Below are 20,951 nucleotides of genomic sequence, written 5' to 3'. Positions count from 1 at the left end.
GTAATCAAAGCACACAAGATGGCGGCCTCCGGGGAGGAGACAGCGTTATTTTCCAACTTCGAAGCAGGGCTTTTGCACGTAAAATGTAAAACGAATTAGTTCAGAAACTGATTTTAATTTCATTTTGATCATGATGGATGACATTTCGGTCAGGAAGCGGCATCTAGAAGACAAACTAGCACAGGTATTTCCTGTCCAAGCATTGCTCCATTAAACCTTTCCCGGGAACCTTTGGCGGTTAAAAAATTAATATCTGTCTTGTTTTCACTCTTACTTTAATTAGCCTCTACAAACATCTTATGGTGAGAAATCAAAATTATTTTAAATACCACGACGGATTGCTCGTTTTATTGATATCTTCTTAATGATTTAGGAAAAAAATATCCTGGCCTTTCTAAAAGAAAGCTTGGAAAAGACTGATCAAATTACTGGAAACATGGTAAGTATGATTCCTTTGGTTGATGTCCACTTCAAACTAATTCAACTGAAAAAAAGTTTAAAAAATAAAAATATATTTAATTCAACTGCAGGGGCTAGTGTAGTGACCATGCATGCACGAGGCTACCTCTGTAATTTTGTTCCTCTCATAGCATTTTTGAAATACAGCATATCTTGGTTCACCCATGCTGCTGATCATAGCTTTTGCTAAATTAAGAGATTTTGACCAAAAAATCTCTTTGCAGCACTACAAGTTAAGAGAGGTTGCCCCGTGTAGTAATTTATCCTCTGCATAAGTATGAGGATACGGACATTGACAATTTGGTTGCAGAACCCTTGCAGTCTGCAGACCTTAAATTATTGACAAATAAAAAAGGAAAGAAGAAGGAATTTCGCATATGACTTAGTAAGCCACTACACTCAGGACAACTACATGTAGAGGGTAATATTTGCTGTTTGCATCGGTGGAAGAAAACACAATCTTGTTATGTGACTTGTATGTTTGTAGCTGGACATCTTGTCCAAATTTGAAGTACGCATACACAAGCTGGAGGACACCATTGTTCCTGTGCACAGAGAAACAGATGACTTGCAGAGAAGACAAGCTAGTATCCTTCATAAGTTGTAAAAAAAACTCATCATCTTTTGCACCTAATCGTAAACATGTCATGAAGAACATATCCTTCATGGTCAATAATTTGAAGTTTTGCAGACCAGTTACCCAAACTTTTACACCCAAAGTACAATGAGGGTCGTACAGGGGGGTCTCTGGCACAGTTCACGAACAGAAAAAATAGAGGAGCACGGATCATCGATAAGAAAATTTTGTTTTCCTGAATTACAGAAATAAGCAAGCAAGATACTCTTTTTAATAACCTCTTCTTATAACTCTAATTATTTGGAGGAATTACATCTCAAAATCACATAGAACAGAGTGGCGAAATCATGAATATCGGTTACTAATTCGAGTTCTTCATGGGTCACGCAAAACCTTCAGGTTACAGATCACGAAGCATAATTTCCTAAATTCACGTTTCACGGGAAAAAAAAATCAGCTAATCACACATCATGAGAATACCCCTGTACGACCCTCTACAATTCAACACAGTTGGTATAGTTTTACTGCGTTATCATATTATTTTCAACAAGACCGTAGTATGAATGAAAATATTAACCAGAAGCTCCCTTGGATAAGGAGATTCAGTATTGATGTGTTAAAAATATTCCAACAACTTGATATAGCGATACCAACTGTGTTGTACTTCTGGCACAAGTTCACACTGCAGTCTACCAAACTTAAAATGAGTGTTGATGATTCGTGTTATGTTTGATACACAATGAAATGTTTAGCTTAGATGTTTAGTCCATTGTCAAATGCAAACATTTATTTCCCTGTAAGTTTTCAGCTTGGTAATGCCTCTTTAACTCCTCCTAGACATTGATAAATCTTTAGCGGCTTTGGATCATGTGATCAGTTACCACCATGTTTATGCCAGTGTTGAGCATGTCATTAGAGATGCGTAAGTTGCTACTAGAATGAATTATCACACAATTAAGAAGAGGAAAAATGCTTGTTTATGGTTTAATAGTGAAATACAGACACGACTGTCAGGATAAGGTGGGTTAGGTTGGAAGACTTACCTAGGGATAACATACATGGAAATGTCTAAAACACCCTCAGATTGTCGTGGACCCCTCACAAGCTGACCAAAATCAAAGTTCTTCACCCAAAATATTATTTTTAGTGATATTTCTGTAGATTTTAAAGAAAAACATCCTTTAGAGTTTTCTCAAAGTGGATGCCAAAGTCTTTTTATTAACATATTGTTATCATGAATCCTGGTAGAGTTTTAGGATTTTTTGAACGAGACAAAAAAATGTTTGGCGTGCGTTCACATGGACTGTATGTTTTGCACATTTGACATCATCACAAACATTTTTTTTGTTTATTAACAGCCCTTCTGGCCAACTTGATACATACATCAAGAATTTGGAGAGAGTGTTGGATGCAATTGACTTTTTTAATCAGAACAATCCAAACTGTTTAGAGCTCTCAAACCTGGTAAGTGTTTTGTTCTGAATAATTATTCGTTATAACATGAGTACCTTTTGGCACAAAGAAAAAATTGGCTCCCTGCAGATTCAGATTGCAATTGCAATCTGATAGGCCCTGATTCAAATCTGCCTGTATTTATTTTTTTGGGTAGGGAGGACGGAATTACATAGAGTCAAAATGCTGACTAGATGTTGAGAGACATTGATATGAAAGACAGTAATACAAGCACCCTACTTGTATATCTTAGTCAGAATGTCATTGTCTTACTTTTGTTGTAGTTCTTTTGTAACTTCTTTAAAGGTTCTAGATTATTCAGTCAAGAGAGTCTTTTATTAGGTTTGTTACTTAATAAACAAGTTGCAATCCTAATACACCAAACACTTATACCTTTGCAGTCTTCCTTGCGTGACTATGGACGTGACTCACTAGGGAAAGAATTCCGTCTCCTGCTGAACAGGCACAGCAAACCTGTTCCCGTGGAGATGATCTTGGCACTGATTGAGACTCAACAAGGTGATAAGTTAGTCCTTAAACTCCTATTGTTCCCCAGTAAATATTAGACACCAAACTTTTCATGGAAAGTGTGATACCAAAATTGACATGCTGTACTAAAACATCATACCAGTTAGCCCTGAGGTCTTTTCTTTTTATCTCAGAGAGGTTTTCTGTGGACTTTTTAAGAGTGGGCTAACTTTCAGGTGGATAGGGGCTCCAAAGGGACTGGTAAAACATCTGTTTTATTTTAGAGTACCGACTGCATGGAAGCAAGTACTGGTCAGCAAAACAAAACAAAAAGAATAATAACAATTCAGGAAAAACTCTCTATGTCATAGTGCATCTTGAAAAGCGTGGCCAATGCTTTCAAGTTTGTCTTTTGAAATCAAAATCCTCTTCAGTCACTCAGCAGAAATATTTGAAGGAGTTTATTATTGTTAGAAAAATTTATTTGCTTCAACTTTTAGCATAGTTATTTGCTGAGGAATGAAACTCTTTTATGTCTATATTTTTATAAATATTGTAATACCTCATTTCTTGTTCAGTGCATGTAGTGAGACTGGTCGGTCAAGCTTTCTTTTTGGAAATTTAAATTATGTAATTATGTGTGTTTACTGTCTTTAGACACCCCAAAGGAAAATGTCAAGCTGGAACATTTATCAGGTCTGTAATGATATCATGTTGAGCTAAGAAGGGGTTATGTTATGTTAAAGTAATATATTTGTAATATTACTAAGTAGTCGTTAATATTAATTACTGGGTGTTTCTATTTGAATTCAGGGATTTTTATTATTCTTTTCAAACCATGCATTGTTATCACATGATTGGTTTGATTGCAGTATTTCAGTGGATTAAAAATTTAAATGCATGTACATGTACTTAGTTATACATGTAATGTTTTTGTGGAAACTTGAAGTTACACATAATTATTATTGTGATTGTTACTTGGAAATGCCACCTGATTATTACTATTCTCTTTCCATTGTTTGCAGAAAGAGTTTTGGAAGACTTATGCACCATAACCCATTGGTTGAATGGACCTGGTAAAGATGATTCTACGGGTATGTGAGTTTTAAGTGGTAAAAACATTTCAAGGCTCTTCTTGTAGATCTTTGAGGATAATGTTAAGAATAAAATTGAAGGATTATTAAATTATTTAATATGTTATTGAGGGCCTTGACGAAGATCAGTGACGATCTTGAAAGAACCTGAAAATTCTTGACAAACATCTGCAACCGAAGGATCTTCTAGGTTCTTCTCATGATCAAATTGCATGAATCTTTATTAGCTAAGATTATTTTGTAATTTCTTACATTTTTCCACCCTGGGCTTCACTCAGTGGTATTTCCTGAGTTAAACTATTTCTGCAGAAGGGTTTTTTATATGTCCTACCCTTCTGTATATGTGCTTAGTCATTTAAAGATTTTCCCATTTAAAGCAAACTTATGTCCAAACACAAATTGTGCACAAATGCACTTTTATGGCCACTCATCTGGATCGCACATGTTACTTAAGAGTCAGTTTATTACAAGCATGATGGCAATTTAATAGTTGGATTTTCACAGTTCTAGTTTATTATATTAAGATGGTTTTCCTTTTTTTTTTTGAGCAGAATTTATGAGTGTCTATGCACAAATTCGATCTAACTCCCTTTTGAGGTCACTTCAGGGGTGAGTATTTTTTAAATGACCATATTGTGTTGGCTTACTTTTGGTTGATGAACAAAGTTGTCTTCAAATGGAGAGAAACCTGGAAATAAAAAGTTAACTAACAACATTTAAATCACATCGTTATCTTTTCCCAATTTTCATGGAAAGGGTGCGATTCCTGTTGGGGACTCAGATTTTTTTCTTTGTCCCACACTCCTGTCATGTTGATCAGTGCAAATTTCACATTTCATTACCAAGCTTAAAATTCACCATCTTTATTCACTTACCACAGTCACAATGACTTTGACAGTGCTCATCCTAGCAGTATGCAGGACGCCTGTCACATATGAACTCAATTATTTAAATGACCTTGCTCTCCATGAGTTCTCGTAGCTCAGTGGATAGAGCACCTGCCCGGTGTTCGGGAAGTCATGAGTTCATTTCCTGTTGGGGACTCAGATTTTTTTGTTTGTCCCTCGCTCATGTCATGTTGATCAGTTTGCTTTTCACATACATTTCTTGTTGGACTAAATAGACATTTCATCACTGACACCACTTTAAATTACATTGCATTGCATTGCATAAGTTTGTATTACATTGCATCACAGTCCATGTCACAAATATTGAGAACACGTCCTATAAAATTACATTTATTTAGTATACCTAGATATTCTTTGTCAGACTTGACAAGGATTTTTGTATTTTTGCCTTCACAGGTTAAAAGATGTAAGTATCATCTAACAAATGATTAACAGTTTAATTAGAAAGTATATTGAGGGATGATGCATGCAGGAAGTTTAAAGAGTACAAAAAAGCAGAAGAGTTCTAGCTTCTAGAGTGCGTCTATCCACACTCAGGAGTGCATGATTGGATGTTTTTGTTTCTTGAGTGCCTCTATTCTCCCAGGAGAACATTTTTTTCTTGTATAATTGGGTACTGGTGAACTCTTTATGAAACCCTACTAAATACTGTGGGATAGCATGGCGTTAGACTAGAATCCTACATAGGGGGAGTAGCAAGACTACCCCCTGCTTCATGCTATGGATAATGGGATAGGCTTCAGCTCTGTGAACCATGTTGGCCCAACTATTACTGAATGTTTACCATAATTATAATATTACTTGATACTATTTAATTTGGAATTTAATCAATACAAGTTGATTTCAATATAATTTATTCAAAGATATACAATGTAACTTATGGTAGATCACGTATGTATTAGTACACTCAAGATGTGAAGGTGTAACAAAAAAATTGAGTTTGTTTAATTTTTTTCTTTTTCAGTCTTTTGGTGGAAAGGTAAAATCTACCCAAGGTTTGTATCAGTCAGTGCCATTGGTAAAACTGGAACTTGTAAAAGCATGCTGATACATAAAGTGCCCAACATAAACCTCTCTATACAAAAAGGTTTTAATTTTCTGGCTTTGAATCCAAAGATTCCAACTGGAATGCCCTTTCAAAACATTTGAGAACATAGAAGTTTGTGTAATAATCTGATCTGGTTACATGTACATACTGGTACATATATTCACAGTTGATTTGTCCCTTTGTTTATAATCCATACATGAGGTGCACTCTCATCATGCTTATGGTTTTAAGCCTGGTGGTATGTGTACTTACGTTATGTGCATGGGTGAGGCACTGTACTCTCCATGCCTTACTCAAACCAGTTGATTATGAGTAAACAAGAAATTGCTGTTACAAGGAGTAACCTGAAGTGGATTAACATCCCAACCAGAAGTAGTAGCAATGTGACCAATTCCTTAATGTTCCCGTTAAGCTACGACACCATTAACCTGACAGCGTGCCTGGAACTGGAGCACATAATGCTCTGCTTTATTGAAAATTGCAGAATGTTCACGGAATCGTATGTTCTACAATTGGTCAGCTTGACTTCTTTATAACTTGATAGAGCTTGTTGCAAAATTTACATCAAGTGTCTATTTACTCCAGCTATAGTACAGTTGGTTTTCCTTGTCCGTCATGAGTTTGAATGCATGCACTTACTTGAACAATGATTTTCCTGAAGCAAAAAGCAAACTATCTTCTTGTGAATGTTGAGTTTTGTGTAAGCACTTGGGGAGTGGGAGAAGCACTCAGTTGCACCTTGTGTTCTTTATGCACTTTTCTCAGAATGTGTTCTTAGCAATTTGTGTGCTAATGTTTTTTTAGGTGGTGTGAACACACCTACAAGAAGAGGAACCAAAAAGAGAGAGTATGTATTGATCAAAATTTACAGATCTTTTAATTTTGGTCTTGCAGTATAACAATTCTTAGCCTAGGAAAACATCAGTTCTTTTACACCCAAACAGCATGTTTTCATTACATTACCTTATTTAACAATATTGTGAATGTACGTTATATTTTAAGGCATAGTGCTAATAGGAAAGTCGTATAAATTAACTGTTCAAGATTAATAAGTATTTTCTTCAGCAAGAAAAATAAAATCAAATGCAATCAGCTCTGTTTTATTTTTAGGTTGCGCCGAGTTCCCTCCAAGTCAGAACATCATGGTAAAAGATTTACTTGTGTCTTGTTTTCATTGGTTGTTATAATATTCGTAAGTTGTGATTGTACCAATAGGTCAAGCAGCCAGGGCTACAGGTCGGCTATACGTCAAGATGATCATAAGTACCCATTGTACTTATGACTTTCATTTTTGGATGATATATTTTTGTACACCTTGTCTTCTCCGGAACTTTGTTTTTAATTTGTCTTGGTAGGCTATTCTCGTCGGACCTCAGCAATTCCAACAGATGTTGGTGCCGCCAAAGAGGAAGAAGAGTAAGTACAGAAGTGAACCCCTTTCCTCACCAAGCTCAAATTATTAATTCATGCCAGAGAGATAGGTTCAAGGTTCTTGCATTGTGTTCTTGGATGTTGTCTCCCTTCAATCTCTCACTTTTCTTCCTTGGATACTGCAGCGAGATTGAACAGAAATTTAAAGTTTTTTTTTCTAGTTTTGGCACAATAAATTCTGGTGTAAATGTACGAAAAGGCTATTTAAAATCTTGACATATTCATAAATTGCTCATCTCAATGCTTGGGAGTGAGGATGATTCTGTTGATGCCCATTCCCTAGTCTTGATATTGAATACCCATAACATTATTTTATGTTGTGACTGTATTTATAATAACTTCCCCTTTTCACAATTATACTTTTCATCATTAGTGCTACCTATCACTAGTTTGATTCAATGTAGTTGCAAAAATGTTTGTTAATTAAATTAAATTAAATTAAATTATTATTTTCCTTGTGACCTAATGTATAATTTATTACAATGGCTGCCTCAATTAGGCTATGCTATATGCAGGTAGAGTAAGTTGTAGTTATGTTTTGAGTCAAGTAAAAGTAAATTGAAATTTAAATTGAATTGAGTTTCTGTGGAGACACGTTGGCCTTATGATTAGTTGACTGGACTCCAGATTATAGAGGCCTAGGTTTGAGCCCTGGTCAGGGTTATGGTGTTGTATTCTTGGGCAAGACCCTTTGCTCTCACAGTGCCTCTCTCCACCCAGCTGTATAAATGGGTACCAGTGAATTTAATGCAGGGGGTAACCCTGCAATGGACTAGCACTCCATTTAGGAGAAATAGGAATACTCATAGTTGCTTAATGTTGCAGAGAATGGGATAAGCTGTCAGTCTGGAGGTATGGGTACCTTTGCTTGATGCAGGCTAAGCAAACCTTTTAAATAAAATTTATGGCTGGCTTTCCTTCTTTCAGGGAAATTGATGGTGCAAATTACATTGTGTTCTGTAAATCTCTGCTCAAGCTCATACAGGTGATAACCCTAGTTTTCTTATTTATGTTAATTATAAGATCATATTTTTGTGATATCCAGAAAAACTAAGTCTTAGAATTTAAAGACCAAGGCTGAGGATGGTAATTATTTCAGAGACTTTATTTAGTCTGAATATTACAAAACCTGAACAGCAGCTGTTCAAGTTAAATTTTCCTTTGTGAAGGGAATAAAAGTATCAGGTGCAGTACAGGCCCCGGTTATTCAAAGGGCAAGTAATGCTATCCAATGGATAAATCACTATCCAGTGGATAGTGCAGTTTGTTTTGCCAGTATTTTTCCACCCAATAGTGATTTACCCTGTAAATAGTGTTATTTACTCTTGGAACAACTGGGTTCAGGCCTAAAGCTCTTAGCTGTTCCTGTTGGAAGTTTGGCTTACTTTGTAACAACATAACGTGTTTTGGCACATTTTACAGCAATGTCCATGAGACTTATATTAAGAATTAGCATGTGAATGCTGACAGATATAATACCTAATGTTTCACGCCGTCAAGCAACAGACAAAAATCCTTCAACGTTTGTAGCTGGTTAGGAACAGATCATGCCTCGCATGGACACTTCTGTTAAATTAAATTTTGAATGATGAAGTTAATCGCTTGCTCATTCTATGGTGAGGTAACTTTCTAAGCACCTATCCCTGGAAAAAAGATTACTTTGTCACAAGCATTTTGCTGTTGTTTCATTGTCTTGTTAGAGTGAACGAGAGCTGATGAAGAGCATTATCCCAGAGCAAAGCCAGAACACTATTTTTGACATGCTCATTCAAGCTGCTATGGATGACTTCATATCTGAAGGAGAGGTAATAACAATTAATCGCCATCAAAAGTGTTGGCCAATTGTTGTTTTTACGATTTAAAGTACTATAATTTGTCTTGATTCGTGATACAGGTTTGTTTTGTAAAATAGTTCGGTGTATCTTTACTCAGCGTGGGGCTTTCATATTTGAGGGGCACTGATACATTAATATATCTCTCAGTTAGTACGTGTGCGCTGTGATTGGTCAATTGAGCGGACCGTATTCTACTGTACGGCTAGCTAAAATGCCAAAGAAAGAAAGCTGTTTTTGTCGCCAAAATGTTTCGTGATTTATCGCCAAGTGTTCTTAACTTTTTTAGCAAGTAAAAATTTACTTCTGAAATTATATATTAAAACCTGCAAAAGACTTACGAGGCACTTAACAACGATTTCAAATTGACTCATTTTGTTTTTGAGATACATCAGAAATTTGAAGCCGTTCCGCGCGAATAGGATCGTTCCCGAACCCGTCAGACACACAGTAGAGATTTAATTTTACTAACCTCGTTTTCTCGGTTCGTACTGTAAGTTACGGATCCTCGTTTTTCCCCTTCGATTTATGGCCCGCGCGCTTCGCGCTTGGGCCATAAATTGATGGGGGAAAAACTCGGTCCGTAACTTCCAGTGCGGCCCTCGAACTCGGTTAGTAAGAGGTACTGACCGAAAATTTAACAGCCAAAAATGATATTTACCTCAGAAGAAGAATTCGTGAGGCCTTGTAAATTCTGTGCCAGTCCCCGACGCTCTATCGAGACTTTATATTTGAACTTCCGGCCCTACACGGGGATGTTTTAGCAAGTGACTTGGTTTACCCAATCTCACGTGACAAATAGATTCCCACCATTTTCACTTGAGAAAGAGGCTGTGACAGCGTCGAAAACCTGTGATCGCCAAAAAAACATTGAATCTGCTTCGGTATCTTGTTTCTTATTATTGGTCTAGTTTTGTTTTATAAAACATTCTGCACTTGTCTAGCACACTTAAACTACAAGCAGGGGCTGAAACTAAAAACAAGGGGTGTAATCGTGAGTTACACAAGGGCCAAATTTGATCGCAAATAGAAAAAGTCTTTCAGACGTCTCAACTTCTATCTGCGTTTTCCCGCGCCTAGCACCAGTCACGTGTTTCTGCTGCGAGTTCTCATTGGTTCACGACTTTAGCTATCTGCTTTCATTGACTGGCCAGCTTTGATTACGCTCAGCTGTGGTTTTGGTCTACAGTCATTAGAAAATCACGTAGGAAAGTTGATTTTCAAAGTAACAGGTTATTTAATTAATATTTTCGTGTCCTCTTTGCCACAGTCTATAATAAACATTCTGAAGCGTCATTTCAACAAACACAACTACTCCGCCATTCAGCAGGTGTTTCCAATTCTCAAGGCGTTCAATGCCATTCAACCAGATTTCTATGTCACACTACAGGTACATTGATGAATAAGGTTTGTTGCAATGCCGCGTTGCATATTTGAGCTCAGTGAAATAAACGGGTCCTTTGTATCTGTGTATTTAGCTGGGTTCTGTAGGAACTGTACGAGCGATAACCGATCGTTTAGCTCCCAAGTCGATCAGTCCCTAACCGTTTAGCCCCCTACCAGAAGTCAATTAGCCCCTGACCACAAGTCAAAAACACTGTCTGTTTCTCGTTCTTTAAGCGTGAATGGGGGCTAACCGACTTCTGGTTGGGGGCTAACCGGCTCCCCTCACTCCTCCCCCCCACCCACTTCCTTCCCTTCGTTTGGAAGGATAATGTGCCGCCATAAAAAGCCGGATTACTGAATTGTTTTGCTTTGAAATGTTTTTTTTTTTTTTTTTTTTTTTGTAATTTTTATTTTTTTTCAACATTTTGGGTTATAATACATACAATACAACACAAGACATAACACTAGTTACAATACTTACAATACGTCATAACTACAATAGATTACATACAACAAATTATAATTACTAATCGTAGCCTAATTATACCTACTATTATGCTTTGAAATGTTGCTCTTGACTTTTCCGTTGTGATGTGCAGTGGAATTACCAAGAATTCTGAGGTTATGTAAGGTGGGATCTGTGAGCCTGATCCTTGTCAGTCTGTCCCGATCTGTAAAAGAGTCGATCCTTAAGAACTTGAGCAGATGACGACTAGCCGCCGTCACAACTTTCGGAAGAGCTAGTGGTGTTCCTGATCGGACAATAAGAATCGGAACTCCTCGGGTTCTTTGCCATAAACGACACTTGTTTCACCGACTGAGTTCATTTATGAGTTCAAAGACTTCAAACGTTACCTTTCATCATTTGCTTGGAATTTTTTTATATTGTTAACAGGAAACATTTCACAGGACTCGGGGGCAGTTCCCTATACTCATTAACGCTATGGAGTTAACGGTGAGTCACTCCAGAAGAAACAGCCGTGATAGGCTAACATCCGTACCCGTTACTGGATTTGTCACGCAACACTTATTACCACAGGGATTCACAAATGATTTGTGACGCTTTGAGTAGCAGAAATAGTATAGCGCGGGTGTGAAGTGCAAGTGAAAGAGGGACTTTTGTTACCAAGGGGGATAGGGTTTTGTTGAATGTTTTTAAATTGTATTTTCCCCTTGCTCTTTTTATGCATATGACGACGGTATTAAATTAATTAAACCGCCGGTAAACCTCTAACTTTTGTTGTATTATCTTCTCAGTCTGCCAAGGCTCTGGATGATTTCGCTGATGGGATAAAGGTGAACAAAAACTTTGTTCTAAAATTTTTCTTAAGATGGCTTTTGCTTCATGTCATCTCTACTCATTTTCCTTATGAACTGTTGCCCTGTTGATGCTTTCAACTAAGGACCTGTGTTTATAAAGAAAAATAGTCCCTGGTCGGTGGATGACTCTCAATACAAATCCACCACGGGAGAGGAAGCGTTTCTGACTTTTTCTTTGAAATATTTACTAAAGGAATCCCAAACTTAGCTCAACGGTAGAGTGACCCTGGGTTTTCAAGTAAGGATGACCCCCCGGGGGGGAGCCATTTGTAGGAGACATATACAGAGCATCTGCCGAACAAAGAGGGCCAATTTTTGGGTGGATCAGCAGGGACAAGGGGAGAGGGGATCCTTCTCATCAGGGACAACTTCTCAACATGTGAATAGGCCTTAAGATAGATGTTCTTTTCTTGTTGAAGGCGTGTCACTAGGGTCTTAGCACATCGCCTCTCTCTCATTTTGGATACTTATTCTTTTACAGCACGGTCCTGACAAGCATTCCAACATGCCAAGCGATGGAACAGTTCACGAGCTGACCAGAAACGTACGTTATTTGCAGGGTTTTTCATAATCACTCGGTAACAAAGCTCTATTGCTGCTATGGTCCGTATTGTGTGTGCTAAGACCTCTTTAAAACTGATGAAGAAATTTTGATTTAGTTTGTCGTTGGCTATCATGAAAGGGCTGCTGTCTATCGTGAATTAAATCTTTTTGTTGATGTTGTTCACTCTAGACACTTATTTTCATGGAGCAACTCCTACCCTACACTGAAACAGTTGGAAGCATGTTAGTCACCATGCAAGGTATGGAGTGAGAAGATCTTGGAAAAGAATTTTCCTTCAGGAAGAATTTGAGGCATTTTTCCCAGTCTGTCCTTAAACAAAGCCAATTAAAAGTAATTAACTAAATCTGGCAAATCACAGCAAACGTAGCGAATGCAATAAATCAATCAGAATTCGGAGTAATAACGCGCAGTCGTGCAGCTAGTGCCTAGCGCTGGAAAATCGGCGTGCGCTAGTCATGATTGTCGTGGTTTTGCTTCTGCTTCTGATTGGTTGAAAAGAAGACCACGAGGCAAATGACCGAAAACGGATGTGACCAAGTCGCGATTGGTTTTTGGATTTCCATCTGATTGGTTGGCGGGAGTTTCTTAAACCAATCACACTGACAGAGTGCATTAAAGCAGAACCAAACCGTTTCTGAATTACTTTCTACACTCTATTGAAAAGCGCTCTACATTTCCGTGCTTTTTGCGATTGTTCATTTGTAAATTTAACCGTCGTCAAAGTTAGCTTGTTTAGGTTTTGACCGTTTATTCCATTCCATACTGCAGAGGAGCAGAGTGGAAATTTCTTTACAAGAGAAACAGAACTCTTTACAAAAGTTGTTGCTGAGTACGTCCGTAAGTAGTGGATTTCTTCGTGAGTTTTGTTTCAGTTTTTCTGTTTTGCTCTGAATAAAGAAAATCACTGATGTTTATTTGCTCGTCATGCAATATTTCTTCCGTTTCGGAGGAATGATTGTGTGACGAGGGAAGAATTTTAATCAATATCAATTTATGCTCTTACTATGCTTGTAAGGATAAAGGAAATTATCGAAGAAACGATATGGTCTAGATCTACCGCTAAAATTTCCGTATCACTAGCAGAATAAATGTATGGTGATAGCATATACATTTCTGACCTTGAAGCTGAGAGGTTTAAATTCGACCTTCATTCAATCGCAACTTAAACCTAAAACCGATTTCTGCCGATTGTTTTTTCGTCCTAGCCTATAACTAAGCTCGTCCACAGCCTATTGTTGTGTGTGCAAAAACATATCGTTTACTCATGGTTATACCTCTCTAACGCAGAACGAGTGCTTGGAGCCTTGGGTCTGAATCTTGAGCTCAAGGCCAGAGTGTATGAGGCGCCAACTCTTTGTTCTCTGTTCTTGTTGAACAACTACAATTACATAGTCAAGGCTCTACAACGGTAAGACTGGAAAAATATTTGAATGTGATCATTTTTAGGTGAATTCAATTTTCATGTGGTTGAAAGGAGATGTTATTGAATATCACTTTAAGGAGGCTTACAATGCTCTGTCGCAGGTTAGGTCTTCTTGCTCTTCTTCAAGAAGGAGGAATCTCTGGAGTCGAAAAACAGTACCAGCAACTGATTGATGAACAGAAGACCACATATCAGAAATGGTATGAGCGAACAACCGACCCATAGACCGACTGGCCGACTGCCTGACTGCCGGCCTGCTTGCTTGCTTGCGTGCTTGAGTGACCGACTGACTGACTGACTGACGGTCCGACTTACTGCTTGATTAGCTCACTGTCTGTCTGTTTGACTGACGGATGGACGGACGGGCGGACGGACCGACAGACTGATTGACTGACTAACTGATCGACTGACTGACTGACTGACTGACTGTCTGACTGACTGACTGACTGACTGACTGACTGACTGACTGACTGATTGACTGAACGACGTACTGACGGATGGATTAATTGACTGATTGATTTATTCACTGTCTGATTGATTCAGCTATTCATTGAAATATAATTTTTGTTTAGCTGGGGAAAAGTACTCAACTTCTTATTGGAGATGGAGAAGCCAATGTCTGGGCATAGAGTTAACGAACCTCAAACAAAGGTAAGAAGAGGCGACATATGCTACAGCAATTCCTGACGTAGTCAAAGAAATTTAACTGTATGACAGAGAGAAACGACGGGCTGCGAAGTCCGAAGGACGGATTTCGATCAAGGTTAGAATATTGGGAAAATTACCTCTAGTAAGCGAAATGCTAGTTCCTGATCGAAAAGACGGCCTTCAGATGTCAATTATTTGTCAGTTGAACATAATATGGCCACATACTGAAAGACCTTAACAGAAATCTGTTAACTTTTTTTTGTTAGTGTGTTAAGTTGGTGTAAGGGTGGACGAGGAAGCGTTGTTTTACAACGTGTAAAAATTATTACTTGTAGTCTCGTTTTTGTCCAGAACGAGTCATTTTGCCTTTGTTTTCTTTTTCAGCTGAAAGATAAGCAAAGGCAAATGATAAAAGACAAATTCAAGGTAAGGATGGAAAGTTACTGTAGCACCTGCAGCTTCGCCTGAACTTGACTTGTTTCGCTGATTCTTGCAACGTTTTTCAAGGCCGAGGAATCTTTACGCTTCGGGTAAATCGAAAATGTTGCTGGAACCTCTGTTACCCAGAGAAAACGAATACTGGGTCTGTATAATGCCTAAAATAAACCCTCGGCTCTTATTTTCTGGTGGAATGTTTTGGCGAGGAGGGGAAGGTATATGTTTCAAAACTGTAGAAGAAATTTCGTGTTGGAGTAATTTAGGTGCAAACAGGAATATTGCATGGTAAAGATCTCTAGAACTCTACATTAGAGGGTATGGAGGAATTTGTATTACTTTAATCGTGGTTCAATAAGTATGGTTCGGCACTTACTATAGGCTCGATTTTCGCCGCTCCCTGCGTCTGGTCTTTGTTTCAACCCGAGAAGGAACAAAGGGGGAGGAGTGCGGGCTCGTTTCCCGAACAGCGGCTGGTAATCGAGCCTACACTTCCTGTAAACTTGCTTTTTGTGTTTTTGTCTGGCAATAGAAACGATAAAACACCAAAAGTAGTGAGAGTAACAAACTAGCAACTACAAAGAATAAATAAGTCAAATAAGGGCTGAAAGGTTTCAAATTGCATCAGAATGGAAATTTTGATTTGACTTTCACGTGCAACGTTTTGATCTTCCACTTCTCGTTCTCTCCCCCGCCCCTCCAAATTATTTTTCTGTTTTGCTCTTTTTACCATTTTTATCTGTAAATTTGGTGGCATTTAGCAACATAAATGGGCCTAACTTCGGGGGTACTTTATTATCGGAGGGATTTTTGTATTTGACTTCTCGTAGGGGCGGGAAGGAGCTTGGAAATTGACGGTGTTTTGAAGACATCCTGAGCAAGTCTGCATAATTACTTTAGTGTCTTCGTCATCTTTGTCACGTGTAGAGTTTGCACAACACATCCATTTAGCTGGAGCATTCATGCATATTTATTCTTTTTCTTGAAGGGTTTTAACACAGAATTGGAAGAGCTGCATCAGATTCAGAAGACATACGCAGTCCCAGATACTCAACTTAGAGATCAGCTAAGAAATGAAAATATAGACCTCATTCTACCACTCTACACCACCTTCAGAGACAAGTAAGTGACAGCAACGAAATGCGAAAGGGTAAACTTTCGTTCAAAGATGAAATTCTAACCTGTTGATAGACAGTTGTTTACCTGTTAGTTGCTATTCGTTAGCGGTGAATCAATGTAACAGAGATAATTTCAAAAAGGCTGCCTACGCAAACTGAAGTTTACATGACGACGTTTCGAGTCGAAAAAAAAAAAATACTCACTAGTGACAGCTATCGCTCTAGTAGAAAACGAGGATCAAGTCTTTTAAAATGATGCCTTAAAATGTCCAAAACCACTTGCTTCTCTTGTGATTCCACTTGAATTTTGAACACTAACACGTGTTGTTTATGTTGGATTCAAGAAAGAACACGTGCCCTCGTTCTCAACAAACAATAAACAAGGTTGTGTGTTGTTGATTATCGCATGATAAAGAGAATGAGCAGTTTAGTTATTTCACTGTAGCAGACTTTATAAATGATAGCGTCAAAACCGATAACCCTACTGTTAAAAGCCAAACATTAAGAATTTCGTGGTCGATCAAACTGGTTTATCAGCGATAATCAATGATGAGGGAACCAATCACAATCGAGAATTTCAATAGACTACAAGTGTCTTCTGAATATAAATCCTGGAAATTTTGGCAATTTGTAAGATGTCTTTTTTTATCGCCTGAATTTTTGTTCCTTTATTTTCTTTTTCCAGATATTCAAGTTTGCCATTTACGAAAAATCCCGAAAAATACATCAGATACACAGTGGAGGAAGTGGAAGCCATGCTGAAATCTTTCTTTGACGTCTCGGCTTGATGATTATGAATTTGTTTAGTTTGTTTGTATTTTTTTTTTCTAATCAGATCCACTATATAGAGAAACAAATATCCCTCTATTTGGTAAACGTCGATTTTTCAAGATGTAATGACATTTTTGTTGTTGAAAATCGACGACCGAGGTGATAGTGCCCACAGTAGATCACATGCAGCGTAACATTGGCAACGGGCACTAAACCCATTCACGCCAAAATTCTGAAATGGCACGGAAATTTCCTTAGAATAAAGTCATCGAAAAATTCAAAATATTGTTGAATTTTCCGAAATATAAACCACTGAACCGAAAACTGCGGTTGGAAAATATAATGGCACGGAGATTGCCGGTGAGAAATTTTAACGGAGAATTTGGGTAGACCTCGTGAGGTTGTCGTCCTTTCCGGAAATACCGGACAATGTTTTTTTTTTTTTTTTTTTTTTTTTTGGTCAAATGGAAAGCCCCCGTTGTATTGGTTTTGTAAGGTCCTCAGCCAATCGGAGGCCAGCAAAGGCACGTGCAATTTGCATTCTCAACCGCTCTGGTGTACCCTGGACTTTGAGTTGATTGGCTGTGCGACTGGAAAACCAACAAAAATATAGCAATAATCCATAGCAGTTTTAAAAGGAAGAAAAATTTCCGTAATTTTTTCCCCGTTGTGGTATTAAATTAAGCCTAGAAGATTTTTTGGTACTTTATAATTATAACTAAGGTTTGTTACTTCGATTTGCCATTTAAAAGAATGTAAGGGAAATTAAAACAAATTATTGCGGAGAGGTATGTAACAATGTAACACAACTCTTTACGCATGTTTACGTGGTAGCAGTTTTATTGTTTAAAATACAATCCCTGTTCTCTTGATTAAAGAAAGATGTCTTCCTGTTCATCAAACATACTGAAGAAGTTGCTGCAACCTTCACTTTCATTACTCACGAGAAATCTAAAAAAAACAAGAATGAAAATACGTAAAAATACCGAAATTGTCAGTTTCTCTTGCGGAAATCACAAGATGAAATATAATGACACGGGCAGTTATCTATTTCACTCTTGTTGAATCAAAGCCTTCCGGCCTGGGCGAATTGTGTTTTTCGTACTGTAGCAAGACATTTCAAGGGCATTTAATTCATCACTCCATATTTCCTGGCACAACTTCCACCCCTGTGGCCGACTGGGGCCGAGTACAATTCGTGCACTGAGTGGACAGAAGCATCGTTGTTTACAAAATTTGCCTCATTAGAAATAAGCGCTTGAGTCAAAGATCGAACTACAAAAATATCAATTCTGAGTACTGAAAAGGCATAGCACGATTCACTTTCCCCAGAAATTTAAGCGATGTGCTAAATACTATCTGTGTGAAGTGGATTTAAGAACAGTCTTTGCCAATCAACTATTGGCTCATTAGCGTTTTCGCTACATTAAAATCTGGGTAGGTCAACATCCTCTTTAATATTTAACCCAAAGAACCAAAGAATCCATCAAGTTGCGCAAGCTTTTATAATTGTTTGCAGACAATTCAGAATTTGCATGAAGATTACTCAGCGAAAAGTCGTATGAGACAAACTGTAAACAACAGCAACCTTTGCTCTATGTGATCCTATTTGGAGGGAGAAAGCGTATTCAGATGGTAAACAGGAGTTGTGTGAGAGAGATATGTAACAGAAAGAAATCATTTTACTTGACTAGGGAAAGCGGGTCCTTTCTCAAATTTCCACGTACCACGCTTTCTGAAATCCTAGTCTCACGAAGTGCTTTAATACCGAAAGGAACGTAGTTTAACTGTATTTCACCTGGAATCGTAGCTGTTCTTTTCCTCCTTGTTTTTCTGAGAAATTTTCCTTTTCTTGTCCGCTCTCCATTTGAACATCCCAGACACCGTGTTACTTTTCTAGAAATGGAAGATCAGCATTGTCAGATTTCTGAATAGAAGAAGAAGTTTGCAGACCAAGAGGGTGACGGCACAGCCTAAACCAAATTTCTGAAATGTGTTCCCCTTTCGAGAAGGGCTACCTTTTCCGGTAGTTGCTTAACATTGTTTCTTCTCAGGTAACCTAGAGGATCTATTTTCCTACGCCTAATTAATTACAAGCACTGATTGCAGTGAACGTGAATGCTTACCAACTGTACAACATAACCCTGAATTCAGACTTGCAAGCAAAACAAATGAGCCTGGCCCCGCCTAGAGAAGCCCCCCTCCCCGTCTACCCCACCCTTAGGTACCTTTTCATCCTGCACTTCCTTGTCCAGTTTTTGTAGCCACTCCTTGTGGTTAAAATACACAGAAGCGCTCGTTATGACCTCGCTGTCAGCCTCGGAGATATCTCCAGGTTCTATTAAAAGTTGTTCAGCGTTTATCTCCCCAAATAGATTGATAAGTTCGTTTTGATGGTTTCTTTCGTTGCCAGTGTGAGACTCCTTCCAAGCTTTGTTGTCTTCCATCTTTGAAGCGCCAGAGACACAAACCGAGTTACATTTATCATTTGCTGAACTTGCAGTTTGGTTTTGTTTTCCATTGTTGTAACGTCTGTTGGCATATGTTCTAAGAGGTGAGCATTTAGGTGGTTTATCAAAAGCATCTTCTTTGTTCGCCGCTGGTGTGTCAAGCTTAGCTTAAACATGTTAAAATAAATATGAAACAAATTAGATTTTTTTATATTTATTTATTGTTATTTTTTTTCTTGAGGGATGCTGCATTCATGAATCTCCCAGTCATGAAAAAAATGAAGAAAGTTTTGTTCTGTATAAGCTTGAAACTAGTTTAAACGGTCGGTGGATTTGGCGACGGTATGTTGGCAGCTTCTTTGAAGCCGCTCAAAATTGAGACAGTTTGGAAACTGTGCCATTGATATTCAAGAACCTAGCCTCTAATAGTTCCTTCCTGTCCATTTTGATGAGAGACTCGTCCTAAGAATGAGTAAGAACTAGGTTGAATACCGAGTATTTTATGCGAAGAGGGGAGGGGTTAGGATGTTTGAAATTATCACAACGTCTCTCGGCCAGGGTTTTGTTCTCAATGAGATCCAGTTCTATATTTAAACGGAGGAGTTATTCCCCTTTTGTTCGAAAATATTAATGGTAAAAATCGATTAATAGCCGTTGTTATCTTGCTGAAAACCAAAATGTGAAGTTAAATTTGTCTTTGGAAGTGGTAATGTTCCCCATTTTTTCTTTTAAGCTAAAACTAAAAGAGATATTAATTCCCTAAGGGAATAACACAACACCATCCGATGTTTGTCCCCTCATAAAAAAAAGACAAAGTTTTACCTTCATTAAACGGGGCTTCATTCAGATGCTTGGTGATCTTGAACTCGCCTTTGGCTTTTTTCGTTTCAGTAGTAAACCGGTTTCTCCAAGCTTGAAGCAGTTTCGCTTTGATCTGTCGTTCCTCTAGGAATGGAAATTTATTGGCGAACTTCGAATAGTTTTCGGTAGAAAATATCTTGAAAGATTTTGGATTTGCTTCTTTTACGAGGCATTTTGATGAAACAGCCCTAGAATACATGAAAGTACGTTGAAAAGGCAATGACTTGAGCAACGGTAAAATTATGCAAATGTACTTGGTAACCACTCTTTCGTTCCGTCGCTGATGACTTTCCGTCAGGCCACACCCGCATGGAGACGAGTAGGGTTGGGCAGGAAAATTTCACCTCAAGCATTTGTAAAGATCCTCCAATATTTTACGTACTGCCCAGTTTTCATTGTTCAAGTCACAGCGGAATAATATGTTCGAATAATCTAACCAATACGTTGTGACATTGACTGCAATCTTTGCATGTATGTGGTACCATCAGCGTGGAAGGGGGAGGGGGTAGGGGGAGGGGCGTTAGGTTTGTCTTATCAGTGTCTTCAACAATGAGAGGGGTGGGGGTACTTAAATTACCACGGCCAAGCTTAATTCTTTTTAACACCTCCAGGATTTAACTTGCCTTCCCCAAAAATACCGCAGCCTTTTAAAGCCTCCCAGAAAAGGTGCACACTTCCCCCCCCCCCCCTCTCATAAGAAGTTTA

General features: G+C 38.2%; 1 protein-coding gene and 1 pseudogene across 2 annotated transcripts; one reads left to right on the top strand and one right to left on the bottom strand.

Moving 5' to 3' along the window:
• Window positions 1-10: 10 nt before the first annotated feature.
• Window positions 11-17,825, top strand: LOC145491069 (exocyst complex component 7-like). The gene is made up of 28 exons (XM_081470210.1): window positions 11-184; window positions 374-439; window positions 947-1,046; window positions 1,874-1,958; window positions 2,395-2,500; window positions 2,890-3,007; window positions 3,614-3,652; window positions 3,982-4,050; window positions 4,602-4,659; window positions 5,355-5,364; window positions 5,923-5,953; window positions 6,811-6,853; window positions 7,117-7,151; window positions 7,362-7,422; window positions 8,365-8,422; window positions 9,138-9,242; window positions 10,540-10,659; window positions 11,551-11,610; window positions 11,913-11,951; window positions 12,457-12,519; window positions 12,709-12,778; window positions 13,309-13,377; window positions 13,828-13,948; window positions 14,065-14,163; window positions 14,536-14,614; window positions 14,996-15,037; window positions 16,035-16,168; window positions 16,850-17,825. The coding sequence occupies exons 1-28, from the start codon at window positions 131-133 to the stop codon at window positions 16,950-16,952; spliced, it is 2,037 nt and encodes a 678-aa protein (XP_081326336.1). The 5' UTR covers window positions 11-130; the 3' UTR covers window positions 16,953-17,825.
• LOC145491072 (uncharacterized) lies at window positions 17,698-20,929 on the bottom strand (annotated as a pseudogene). The gene is made up of 4 exons (XR_014049768.1): window positions 20,208-20,929; window positions 19,164-19,552; window positions 18,734-18,831; window positions 17,698-17,886 (listed from the first exon to the last, which is right to left on the bottom strand). The product of XR_014049768.1 is annotated as an uncharacterized LOC145491072 (transcript).
• Between the last annotated feature and the right edge of the window lie 22 nt (window positions 20,930-20,951).

Source organism: Orbicella franksi, chromosome 6, assembly GCF_964199315.1.
Source record: "Orbicella franksi chromosome 6, jaOrbFran1.1, whole genome shotgun sequence".
In the NCBI taxonomy this organism is placed as follows: domain Eukaryota; kingdom Metazoa; phylum Cnidaria; class Anthozoa; order Scleractinia; family Merulinidae; genus Orbicella; species Orbicella franksi.
The sequence above is the reverse complement of the archived record's forward strand: the minus strand, read 5'-3'. Positions and strand labels throughout refer to the sequence as shown.